General features: G+C 42.7%; 1 protein-coding gene across 1 annotated transcript in view; it reads left to right on the forward strand.

Annotated features, from left to right (window-relative positions):
- T265_02328 (hypothetical protein) overlaps positions 1 to 13813 on the forward strand; it is a gene marked incomplete at both ends in the record, with an annotated part of 37892 nt that overhangs the window by 6207 nt on the left and 17872 nt on the right. The window contains one exon of the mRNA XM_009166542.1: positions 8394 to 8417. Coding sequence (XP_009164806.1) covers positions 8394 to 8417 — 24 coding nt within the window. The remainder of the gene's footprint in view (positions 1 to 8393; positions 8418 to 13813) is intronic.

Here is a 13813-nt window from a genome sequence, read left to right on the forward strand (position 1 = left end):
TCTGATATCGGTCACCCTACCCAACATTGTGTGTTCCCCAGATCAAGGTAGGTGGAATTTCCCGTATGAAACTTGTTCTACCGTTCGCTGTTTCCATCTGTAGAACGGTGCACCATACTTGGCCGAAACTTTTTGTTGTGAAAACAAGCAACTCCTATCACCGCGGACCGGGTTCCAGTTTAAGGAAACATCAGGTTTACTGGTTCGATGACTACCCCACTGATGTGAGCTGTGTATTTAATCACAAGCCAGTTATCCCCTACGGCGAAACGAATCAAACTTAAACGAATCAAACTCCTCCAATTTTTCTTTTTCGACAAGTGTAATGAGCACCATGGTGGAGACAAAACGGATAAATATATTTAAACTGGATGTCAGTCGAAATGTCAGGCGTTTACATGGGCGTTCAGGTGATAAAAAAAACTTCGTACCTGAAAATTTTCCTTGCTAACTCGATGTGAATTGCGCGCGTATGAAATTGTCCAACTGCTCTCCTTCTTCGTGGCACGGATGGACTTCTCTCATAAAAAGGTAATGCGGTTGCTTGCGGGCTCCTCAGTGTAGGGCACTGTTGTTTCCGAAATTCCAGGTGAACTAGCAACTCAGTTGCATACCGTTTCTCAGGAAAGCTTTGAACTCCCGGAGTCGGGTTTAAATTTATTGTATTTCATGCTAGTACAGTCTACTGATTACGCGCCATCGTTCAAATCACCATTGTTTTACGAGGGGGTTTTGGAAATGGTCTTCCGGTTGTCTTCAATGTCAAATATATCAACCCCCAACTCAGTCAGATTTCCTCTGTTACAGTGAATGCATGGTTCAGTAAGTGTATTTCGATAGATGTCTCAAACTCATTATCAGTATTCTGACTTAGGCCTCAATTGTCGGCGGATGGCATGGAGGTTTCACAACCTAACGCAGACGCTTTGGTCCAGTTGTACCCACAACAGCTGCTTGGATGCTTGTGCTAAATCAGGTTAGTGGCTATCGCATTAGAGCTTCCCTGGTTCTTCAGCTTTCTCACACCCAACCTTAAATAATATTTCTCCCCGTCCATAATATTTCTAATGCGATCTGTACTTTAGCGTGCACCAAGGAGTGATACGTGTTTCGTTCAGCTTCGCATAACTTTTGTGACCAGAACATAGTTATAAAATGACAGAGCTGATTAAATATCCGCTTTCACTTGTTGAAAGAGTCTACGTTGTGAACTTCTTGTTCGCTAATGAGTGCCCCAGTGCTTCACACCTTTTAATAACCTCTCATTGTTTTCGTTCATTGATCCGATTCCTAATGGGCTCAGTAACTTCGGGTTTCGTAGTTCTTACGAATGCGAGTATTAAAGCCTCCCAAAGGGAAGGAGTCGCTTGAAGGTGCAGACGTGACTAGATCTGACAGCTGGCCGTAGAATCCGTTCATCTTCTCATTTGATGTGACATTGTTGGCCGTAAGCATTTAAAGTTGTGATAAACCTTGCCTTCGGCAGCCAGAATCGGATGGCCATCATTCGAGGGCTAGTACAGTTTGGCTGCTATATTATTCTATGATTCCTGTGGTCTGTAATTGCGAATCAAGCGCCATGTTCAAGTAGGTTTTCTTGTGCTATTCCACTATTTCGGAAGGTAGAAACAGAGTCAGCATCGCGAAGCTTTCCTCGATCAGCAACTCCGGTCTCACTGACTGAAGTGACGTCTATCCTGTAATGCGCAAAGTCTTTTGCAACCAGAGTAGTTCACCTTTTTGGCCTGTCTCTACTCTTAACCACGAAAGCTTTCGCGTCCCATGTTCCAGTCGTAGAAGAAGTGTCTTCCGCTTTTACCGGCACGAGTCACGTGCCAGTAAGTAAGGCGTTTCTATGGCTAAGCCCGAATATAGGACCTGAAACTTTGACTTTAAGGTCTAAGCAACAACGCACTGGTAGGCCTACCTAGTCAGTGGATGGAGGAAGGGAGGTATAAAAGCTCAACTACCAATACCACTGCCTTTTGTGAAGCACCGGTTTCTTGATTTTTAAAAGTGTTAAGACCGTAATGGAGAATGATTTTTATGACTGACGTTCTCTAACCAGTCCTTCCTCAGGGGGGGGGTGAGACAGCATCGCTGCTTCCATGTGTATGGAGCTGCTGGTTGCCTGTCATAGAGAACAGTACGACTTTACCATCAGACCGCCTCGTAACATGATTTTTCCTATTGTGGGTACTCGCTACCTTTTGTCGGACTGCTCCATGTCTTTCTGGTATGCGTATCTGTGAAATTGCAATCATATAGCCACGTATAATTCCAGGCTGAATTCCCCTTACAAGCATTCACAAGAATGATTGAACTTACCGATAGAGAAATTCGTCAAAATACATTTTAAGAAAAACAAAATGTACCACTAGACACCTAACTAAACTAATGCATCTATATGTTTGCAAACCCTATGGGGTCATCACAGTTTACCACTCACTGAAACTTAAGAGAATAACGCGGGCATGATTGTTGAACATTACTTGGTTTAAATGTGTGACTACGCATGTTCTTTATGGATATGAATTACCAAACTAAACAACTATGGGAAGATACACTGATGCTTGTGTCAATTTCCGGCAATTTTCCAGTATCAGAGATGTGAATTGCCATTGTACATCAACCCTTACGTACGGAGTCCATAGCGGATGCAGCTACACAAATGTAGTGGGGAAGATGAAGATAAACCCGGTGTATACACGATATGAACAAAGAGACATTCATGCTTCGTTCGGTTGGACTTCACATAATAATCTAATGTACTGTCTTCTGTGTGCGTACAGGATGAAAATCAGTCGACCAAATTGCTTGAATAATGTGATAGAAGGCGGACCAATATCATAATCGATTATTGATTAAATAAGCCTGTCTTATTGAATAGTGAAGCGTTCATCCAGGACATCATTCACCAATCCACTAAGAAGGGGATGAGATCATTTCACAAGATATTTTCGATATCCAGAGATAGTTTCAGCGAAATGCTGAAGAGATCCACAAATGTAGATGAAAATCGACCTACAAATTAATATGAATTGCGTAACTAATGAGAACAAGTGTCCGCATTAATTCATGCGCATGATACCGCAGGACCAACGAAGTAACGTCAAGTAATATGAACTTTGGGTTTACCAGTGACCAACAACTCCTTTTACTTCTGTGTAGCGTTCCTAAAGAGAACTTGCCTCCAGCAATGTTGTGGATTGTAGGTAACTTGGGTGCGCTGTTTTGGTTGTTGGTCTGTTCGCCGAGCTTGACAGTTGGATTGCAAATGTTTCATCACCAATCGAGGCGAAATCGTCAGGTCAGGGTTGAGTGCACTGGCGATGTCACCTCAATTGGTGATGAAACGTTTGCAATCCAACTGCCAAGCTCGGCGAACAGACCAACAACCAGAATTTGCCTCTTTCAGTCACATGGAAACGTAACCCAGAACTATCGTATTCCTTTGAGAAGTTGGCTTTTAGGCTCCGACTAGAGCAACAGGCTTCAGGAACCTAAATGAATCCCTACTAAGGGAGCTGAAAGCACATAGACTGTTTTAAAACTGGAAACTCTTGCCTAGTTCGGACCTGTTAAGTGGGGTATGTTGAAAGTGATGTTCATCACATAATGGAACTTCATGCCGTCAAGCAACTAATGAGGGATGGATAATGTTTCGGTCAAAAGAGTCTGAAAAACAAGTAGACTATACAGTCGAATATGGCTCATAAATCAGAAACAATGTTTTGTACAAATGTGGCGTTGATTTTTTCAGACGTAACACATTGTTCATAAAGTTGCTGAAAACTCTCCGACCATTATAAACAAGCGATTCAGCCGGTACGATTCTCCTGTCAAGATCGAATTCGTGCGCAAATAAAAGCATCTTGCTGCACCCTTTGTTGTGGGTTGTATCGAATAAACCAACATGCGAGGAACCGTTTTCACTGAAGAGGATACTGTGGCTACCTTGTGGAAACTAGGTCCCAGTAGGTCAGGTGTAACTTTGTTCATGGTTCGTGTATCTACTGGATTTTACATCGACTGGATTGGGCAGCACAACAAGCAAGTCTTGTTCAACCCACCACCCTCTTACTTGCTCACCAGTTTGTGGGTATTTTTCGCAGTCATCATATTGTTGAATCCAAACCACTGCCACTTAAGGCAGTGCATTTAATCACCAGGACAATCTTTCAACAACCAGAGAGAATTAGATTCTGTTCGTTATAACACCAAGATTCTTACCACGGAGTGCGGGCACCTATAAATACCACGAAATTGGTTTCAGTTGGCTACGTGATACTTTCTGAATTTATTGTGGATAGTATTTTACAAAGTAGAATGCAGCCAGTCCTGAATATAGGATCCATCGAAAAGTTTTTCCCGTTTGCTGCCTTCCGGGATAGGTCAAGTTGTTTGTCCATGTATCATTCACCACTTGAAGTTTTTGTTTTAGATGAGGCCTAATGAAGCTCATGTGCAGTTGTGTCCCCTCAACAGGCGACAGAACAACACCGCAAAACAAGACGGACTGGCGCACACAGGTAGGCACACAGTGGAGGACGCACCAGAATACGCGTTGCTTGCTTCACGAGCCACTATGTCAGTGGTCCATCGAGGAGCAAAATATCCACCAATTAGACTTTTGATATGCGGACGCCGGAGTTCAAAAATTCTGTCAGCTAGTAAAGCTGTCAGGTTATAGGAAGAAGTGCCAAGCTGTCGCGGATAACTGGTATTAGTGTGACATACAAAGAGGATATGAAAACAGTCTGTGTTCCGTCACCACGAAATCATCTCAGATATGCATCGGTGGAATAGAGCTCATTTTGATAGTTCGTTCTGGATTTGCGCTACTAACCATGAACTAACCATCCAGTGCTTACGGCTCCGTATACGAGTACTTATGCACAAATGTCGCCATAATACCTGAAGACAAATGGACTGTGTTGCGTAAAACTGATGAATCGTGGCAGACACTCAGTTGATGAATGCGGGCGCTCCCGTATCACGAGGACATGAAGCGGATTAGGAGACCAAAACCATTAGCTTCTCTGCATGTTGGGATGCCATGTGCGCACTCATTATCCTAGTACGCAGAGCGACAATATCCACACAAACAAACATACAACAAGGCATACTAGAGAAATGGCAGCCCCACAAAAGTCAGGGTTCAGAGCACTTTTCCAGGAGTAAACAGTGGAGTTTATGTAGAACCTTCTACTGTTACAAAACGATGGCAAACTGCAGGATAGAGCAGAACCTCAGTAGAACGAACAAACGGGACGGATGTTACCAATATGGTAAGGATGTCCGAGATGGCGTTTATTAATCCTGCCATAATAGCGGTTGTGCGTGTGCGGATTACATGATTCGTCTCAGGAGATGAAAGCAACAGAGACGTTACCGCAGCAGCACAGTTTCTGGAAGGGCCATATAATGGCTTGGCCTGATGGATGTAAAATTTGATAAAATCCATTGCCACAGGAGATTCTCTGTATAGCTCGATGGAATCCAGTAGGATATTCATTGTAAGTGTTCGTTCCAAAGAGTTCTGCTGTATTCTACCAAACCAACCGACCGAAATAATGCGAACTAAGAAGGCAGTTGAGATTCTTACCAGCCAAAATATTCGAGACCCGCAGATCTGTGTAAAACCATCGGAAAACTGTATTGGGGGATGAAACAAACAACGTAATTTATTCAAAAGAAGCAGCGACCTTTAAAACAGCCCTTTGGGTAACAAGGTTTTTCATCAACCAGAAAGTAACATTAACTAAGTCAAGAAAGTGATATATTTGTTACTTTTGCTTTGGATCAGAAGCTTAGAAGTTCAGACCAAAATATTGGTTAACGAGCGCATTCATGTGTTGGCTGATGGGAAAATCCACATAATTGAATAGGTAACTAAGGCAGAACCTACTCTTTGTCTGAGTAAGTTCTGGCAAAGGAGATTTCACCTTCTAGATGATCCAATGGCTGATGATGTTGTATTCCCATCTGTATGGCGGGAGGTGGGAGGAGAGGCAAGCTATTTGGTTTGTGACCTGCCTTTCCTGCACGCAAGCTCGAAGTAATGGTACTGACGAAGTAAACAAAGAACGAACAAAATAACCATTATACTTCCGCGGAGTAATGGCGTCACGAATGGAAGAGAGATCGATACGCAGGAGCTCACGTGTTTGAGATTGCCAGTATGAGGACGTGAACTTCAACAAACGCGTTTCTGCGAGCGACAGTGCCATCCCGATCACCTGAGTGCAATCATCTCACCAGGACAAGAAGTCCTATATGTGTTTTTCAAGTTTGAAGAAAATACCATCAATGATTAGATAGGAAGTAAGAAAACTACAAACACCTTTTTGAAGATTATGTTCACACAGACGAAAACTAGTTTCTTTTTCTGGAAGAATCAGGAGTATCCGTCAAGTATGCTTGAACAGCAGGCCAGTTCTGATTTCACATAAACGAATATGGTCACAATAGCGAATGCTACAACTTTTTAGGACTTGGTCTCAGGCAACTAGCCCATAATTTAACGCTGTCACTTCCTGTTTGTCACTAGTCGTCAAAACGCTTAGAGATGACAGGCTTTCTTCAAAATAGCTTGCGTTTGTGGACAAGCCTTCAGACTAGTCACGTGTCCAATAAATTGCCGTTAGGATATCGTGTACAGCACCTCTCCATATACGCTTATTTTTCTAGCAAGTGCACGGTAGGGAGCATTTATAAAGCCATTCTGGTTTCCGCTCATTCACACTAAAATAAAGAAAAGTTATCAGTGAGTTAGATGAGGAAACCCATGTAGTCAAATTAAGAATGGTCGATTGCTTGGAAAGCAAAACAGTATCACCAAAACGTTTTACGAAGAAAGCGTAAACTAAAAACAGCTTCAACTGAACAAATTCGGTTCCTAGGGGATTCATCTAGGATTTTCCAACCCTACAAAGATGCCACTGTTTTGTTACATTTTCCCGATGACCCCTTAAAATCTACAGGGTTACTAAACAGCTTTCGACATTCAATCAATTGGAAAATGTTTGGGACCGATTGGGAAGTCATCGTTTCAGAGGAGTTTGGTAAACAATCGGTGGATTTATTGCTGGTTCAGTCAGAGACAAGCTACTTAAATGTTTACGAGCCTACCTCACAACTATGGTTAGTGTAGGGGTTGAACGTGAAATTTGAATCAGAAAATCAGATTAACTAAATTTGCCATATTCACCTGATCAGTCTCAATCAAGACGAAGCATACAGTAAATTGTTCTCCATAGACCATTCCGCTGTATAATTGCGTCGACTGATAGCGAGCAGTAATTACACAAGAAGTAAGGAACGAATGGCCCGCTCAACCCGGCGCTGACGACATCACCTGAATTGGCGATGAGAGGTTTTCAAACGTTTGTGAACAAACCAACAACCAAACAGCTTACTTGTGCTGTCCATATTCCGTAACATCGCCAGAACGCATTTCAGGTAACTTGCTGAACCAATCGATTCAAAATAATACTCCCCAGTATGATGCCAAGTATAAGGTTGATGAACACTCTATGAAAGCTCTCTCAAAGAAGAGGAAATGGAGCGCTTTCAACCAATCAGCTTACTTCCTAATGTAACTCACTGACCATGAGTACTGTTTTGGGATAACTTGATAAAACTGGGTCAGTTGTGAACATTCTGTTCACATGTTGTCCTTTGTTCACCGGTTATGAATGTCTAGTCCAACCGGTCAGCCGATTTGGAAGATAGACGTCAGGTTTCCTCAACATACCAATCGTGTTTCGGCAACCTTTGTACCGGGACCGCTACCGTACGCCGATATAAATCCACTCAATTTTCTGTGGGGTTTTCTACCCAAACAGGACCTTAGTGGTGTCATGGATGGACCGAAGAAAATTGTCCCTTCCAGATTGAACTTCGCTCCCTATTTGATCGAGCAAGCCGGCTGGATTTTCCGGCGAACAGTGTGTTTGTCCTTTTTTGTTCTGGAGTTTACAAGAACCCATCAAAGGGAACGGTCATAGGATGATCCGAAACGTCCAGCCCAGTTTTGTGGGATATACGCCCGGATGCACAACATTAATCGACTGATTTGTTCAAATCCCACCAAACGTGAAAGCGCAACATAATAGACATGAAGTAGGTGATCTTTCACGTGATGCATTTTGAAAACGTCGACGGGTTGACATCCAGAAAATGTCGTCTTTGCATTATGTTGAGTGGCAAATTCAAGTCATAAGGACCGAGTGCCTCCAATTGGTGTTAGAGATCTCCCGGCAACAATTCCACTTTCTATCAGTACAAAATTTCGTTGGTACAAATAGGTAGATGAGAAATTCAACTTAATGAACGACAGTCTATCTTATTATTCCCTTTATTATTATTCCTTATTATTCCTTTTTCAGATTACGAATTCCCGGAAAAATCTTGTCAGTAATCGCTAATTCTTTTCTGGCCTAATCAAGAGCATGTAGGTCTATGCTTTTAATTCCTTAGTTTCACATCCCACCAAGACGAGCTCTGTTTTTTGGGCGGTGCACAGAACCACAGTTTCGATGGATATAAGATCTAATGATCCGCGTCTAATCTAATCAGTTTGAGGCAACCTCCGCGCAATCAGGACTTGCCGATTTGAGAGTATGGATGAGTCCTTCTATCAGTAGGGTTCTTTTTCCGCACCGCAGGTATTATTGTTCTTCAGGTACTCCGACGAACAATACTTCAAAGCTCCGATTTCGCTTAGGCCTCGATTAGGAAACTGACTTATCCCCAGTCGAGAAAGCTGAAGTAAACTCAGGGAGCCCTAAAATTTACGCAAGCACGCACTCCGAATCACAAACTCAGATACTGTGAAACAGTTCAACCCGAAGTCATACATGGGACTGAGATGATGTGAATTCGTTGGAAGTGCACCTAATGCTTATCCGGCAGTTTGCTTCAAAAAATTTCCAACGTGAAACTATGTACCAACACGATAGCAAACTGAACTTGTTGTTTTTGGTGTATATTTTGTTTTGTAAGTGAAGCCAATCTTGAAAAGCCATGAATCAATTTACAGCTGTTCTATCCTCATTGGGAATCATCAGTAGTGCACAACTCACTAAACTCTAGTGTCTTCAACCTCTTGGCTACGAGCTGTCTCGCTATCCCACAAGCATGTGAGTCGCAGTCAACAGTCAGAGATGTTTGGCAAAAATAAATGGGCTACCTGACGATACAGCATCCCTCCGATTGGAGTTTTTGACCCCTTAGGACGCTGCCTCATTTTTATCGTCTGGTGTAACAGCACATCTCTTATTTTTCATCCGAATTTCACCGGAAAACGGTAGTAAATTCAAAAATACTGCCGAATTCAGGTTGTTGCTTGATGGAAGGACCCACTGTGCAAGACTAGGCTTGGTTTCGGCTGTGATGTAGCTAGTTTAAATACCTACCCGACGCACAATGGGAAGACAAAATCCGACTGATATATGCCCATGTACAATATGACAACACTGGCGGTTTGAAATTCGAGTCGTATTCACCAGTCAAGAGGACGGTGGGACAAATGAAATCAGTCACGTTTGTCGTGCGTAAATTATTGACTTGTTTACTATGTACGTTCGTTCAGCCACACTGTTGGACATTTGTAAGTTTATCCCTCGTCTCATGCATTCAGAAAATCTGCGACAACAATGTCTGTGGGCATGACAATTAAACCGTTAACTGGGATGAATTTCATCCCAGGTAGTCCCATCATAGAGATCAGTATTCGCTGAGCGAATTGTTGACGCTTTCAAATGTAGGCGTTCATCGGAATGCGTTTTCGTTTGGACGACAATTGATCATAACCTTAACAATGTCAAATTATGGTTTATCGATTTTCCGGCGTGAAAGTCTGCCAGTCTGCCTAGCCGTGTCACGTGTGTTCATTTTGGGCCGCATTGTACCGTATAAGAATGATTTAAATGGTGAGTGTCATAAAATACTTGTTAAACGCAAAAAGACAAGAGCAAGCTTTCTGGCCTTGGAGATGGATGTTCCACTTAGTAAGAGAGATTTAGCTGATTGAGAGCTTACGACGCCCTAAATGGAGTTTTCGAACACGAGTCATATGTCATTGATCTGTCTTGATATACCGATTACGTGGCGCACAGGCTAGTAAGATACGATGATTTAGTACGATGACCATGTTCTATCGAAATGATGAAATCTCTTACCTCAAATGGAAACAAACATTTTATCCCCTTTTAATGCGTAGCTCATTAAAGCTACTTCCAGTTGTGTTTCATGAGCATTCATCGTGAAAAAAGAAACTTCTCCGAGAGCAGCTGTGGACGGTGTCCGGTGCTCGTTTCACAGAATCTGACACTAGTGACATTAACTTCCCAGCATTGGTTAGCTTTGTTAGACAGCAATGAAGTAATTCACCTTGACGAGAAGCAAAGCATCACACTGATAAACATCAATCCGTAACAAATCAGATAAGCAGTACCTGAGTAGGAATCAACCTACCTCTGACTAACTCACAGGTGGGCACTAATCGCCAGATACCCACAAAACAGAATTTTGTCTGCACTAGCCAACCTAAATTGAATGGCACAACGAATCAACTATTTTACGTAGTCCAGAGTTATTCTGCCTCATATTGAGATTTTTAGGCTTTCTCAAGTGTTTATGTGTAGTTTAAGTGCATCTAGACATATGCATTACATACTATGCCGAAGACGCACTTGTTAACATAATTAAGATAATTAATGAAGCAGTCACGATCTACCTGTCCGAACCATTTATTAGGTGGTTGCGGCGCTAAAACTTAAATTTTTTCAGCAAGCGGGTATCACCATCCAGGAACGCACGCACCGGTATTTGGCAGGCCGATGAGCTTCACACTGGTCCTGACGGGACAATCCTTGATTTTTCGGGTTTCTGAACAGTAGCAAATTATGCTAGTATCCACGTGTCCAGAATTTGTCACACCCTAGGTTTACCCCAATCTGCATAGACAACCAGCTGAAAGTTCTGAGGGCGATGTAGGCCCTGAGGAATAAGAGTAGGGAGCAAAAAGGTAGAACTTTTCTAAGGCTATCGGCGTGATGGACTGCTAAGTCAAATTAAGACCCACAACACATGCATTCCGGTGGATGCAACCTCGAAGCGTACATGCGGCTAACCGGTGTCAGCCAGTAGGGAATATTCACTGTTACGGCAGGAATATTTTATATAGTTCAACGAAATACGCATAACATTATATACAACGACAGGGTTAAAAATGATTCGACCAAGTTTAGTACATTGAATACAAAATAAAAATGAGAAGACAATAGAAACGAACGGATAACTCGGGAACCTAAAACCAGAACCACTTGAGGCCTGTAGCGACCCAGTCACCCACACACTTGACTGTTCAGGCCACAGTCACTCACTGGATCACGAGACTTGTCTCTTTCTCATGCCCACAACCACGTCACATTAAGGTGACTCATCGGACGTCGATTGTCTGCACCGTCTAGTGAGCGTACCAACCACTCACGTGCAGACACGCCCACGTACGCGCAAACGGACCTACATATATACAGCACACAGATTCGCGCGCGCGCAGAGAGCAGGAAGTCAACCTCTCCACAAGTCCACGGACAACCATGGAACACGTGTAGCAGCAAGACTGCAGAGAAAACACGTTCCCACCGTCCGGACTTTCACCAAGGGACTCTCACATACGATAAGTTCCCTGTTGACTTGCTCCACATTTTATATTGTCCCTTATTTTATACATGCTGCAAATCGCTTGTGCGAACTAGTGTCAGTCACAGTAAAGACTTTTATTAGTGCATATACCTTCTGAGTTGTGTTATGGCCATCCTCACCTATGCACTAATAGGCCCTTATAAGTTTGGGATGTAGCACTTTTCCCGGATGACGGCAAGGACTACCTACCCACCTCATCGTCATTTGCCGATCATCGTCATCTGGCTTTTCCACATCTGTTATTGTTCGCATCGGATTCCTACGCTCGTAGCAGCGCTCCGAGAATCTAATGGCTAGTGACGAGCAAGTCTGAACTGGATGCCAGTCATCACTGTACACACTGCCGAACGCCACCATATAATGCTCGTCTTCTTTCCGAGTAGGACATTGGCATGCGTCCCTTGTAAATTTGAGACATATGGCCGGTTCATCAGTTGGACATAATTTTGGCGTCCTACATCTGTTGGCTGTTTCTCGTCCCCGGTTGGATGAGGCTGGATTCACGACTGATCTTGTTTTTTCCACATGATCTTCCGTGAAAATTGTTTCGTTATCACACGAAATGCCGTTTTTTTCTTGGTTTTCTGTTCTCCGTTCAATATGGGTCGTCCGAATTTCCATTTATCAGAGTAGATTTTTTCCCGAATTTATGACCTTCTAAGGTTAGTGCTGTACATAGGTTTCCCAAAAGTTGTCTTGTCAACAGCAAGGATGTGAGATTCAGATTATGTCGACTAACCGGCACAGTTCATGGTGTGCGAGAGTGTCTATCATTGCTGACCAAACTGCAGCGTTTTTGAACATTTTTCAATAAATTATGTAGGCGTTTCATCTAATGACTCCTATTCCTCTCTGCGGTTCATTCGCATAACTAGAGCGATTATTTTTTTGGTGACACACGCTGTCAATATGTTTCACATGTTTTTGGCTGAATTGTTGTCCATATGTGTTCATGACTCTCCAGTAAAAAAACGGCTGACGAGTTAATTAGACACTAGGAACTGCCGCACAGCACAGAACGACGAAGGAGGACAATCGTTCATTGTCTTGACGCAAGCATGGACTATAGTCCTCATTCTGGTTCACTTACCATGGCTATGAAATCCAGAACTACAAAAATTCCACCAATGAGACTGTGACGAAGCAGAAATTCGCATTTGGCGTCCAAGAACGACTGCACAAACCGAATCATTCAGATTGACCTTCATCACCAGTGTGCATCCATTTCTTCAGCTCGTAATCACAAGAGTATGACCTTCTACTCACTGAGCTCCGAAACTCACAAGCACTGTGGTCACCCAAAGGATGCATTTATGTTGTTCTTTTTAGAATGCGAGAAATCTGAAGTATGCTCTGACCATGCTTGACTTCCAAATGCATAACAAAGAAACCGTTTTATATTTTAAAATTTGTTTGCCTATGCACTCCTTAAGCAGATTCCATCTCTCCTCGCTTCACAAAGCTTACAGTAAACTCCTGTCGTTTTTGACACATTTGCAGGTATTCTTCACACAGCAAATTACGTCGAAAGTCTCTCCCCTCCCTTGTTGTATTTCATTAAACACGACCAAATTGTCTGGCGAACAATCCTGTGACTGTCTCAAATAAACTGTTGTTTTTCGTATCGACGATCTGAAGCACAACAGAAAGCAATAAAAACTGGGACAACTGAGCAATACGAGTTTGATCCATGAGAATCGTATTTATCGAGGGCGGATCAGGAACAGTTGTGAGTCTGATCAACGAAGCATCCTTGACCACGTATCGCACTGTTTCAGTGCACGATATAAGGTTTTGGGGAGTTTAATGCAAACATACTGAAAACTGATGGACAACTCAGTGAGCACCTGTTTAAGTAATATTCGTCCTGAGCTGAATGGAATCAATCTAGAATAAGCAAGGCATTAGTACCATTTTAAAAGAAGGCAATTAGTAAAGATGTCATTCTCATAGGTTTCGTTCCTTGTAACTAGGCTTTCTGGATTGACGAGGGTGCGCTATATCTATGACTAAACATAGCATCTCCATAAACCAAAGTCATAATACCTATGAGTGCACTTCACACAGGGGAAAATTGATTTCAGTGCATTCTGATAAA

The sequence above is a fragment of the Opisthorchis viverrini genome, assembly GCF_000715545.1.
Source record: "Opisthorchis viverrini unplaced genomic scaffold opera_v5_28, whole genome shotgun sequence".
In the NCBI taxonomy this organism is placed as follows: domain Eukaryota; kingdom Metazoa; phylum Platyhelminthes; class Trematoda; order Opisthorchiida; family Opisthorchiidae; genus Opisthorchis; species Opisthorchis viverrini.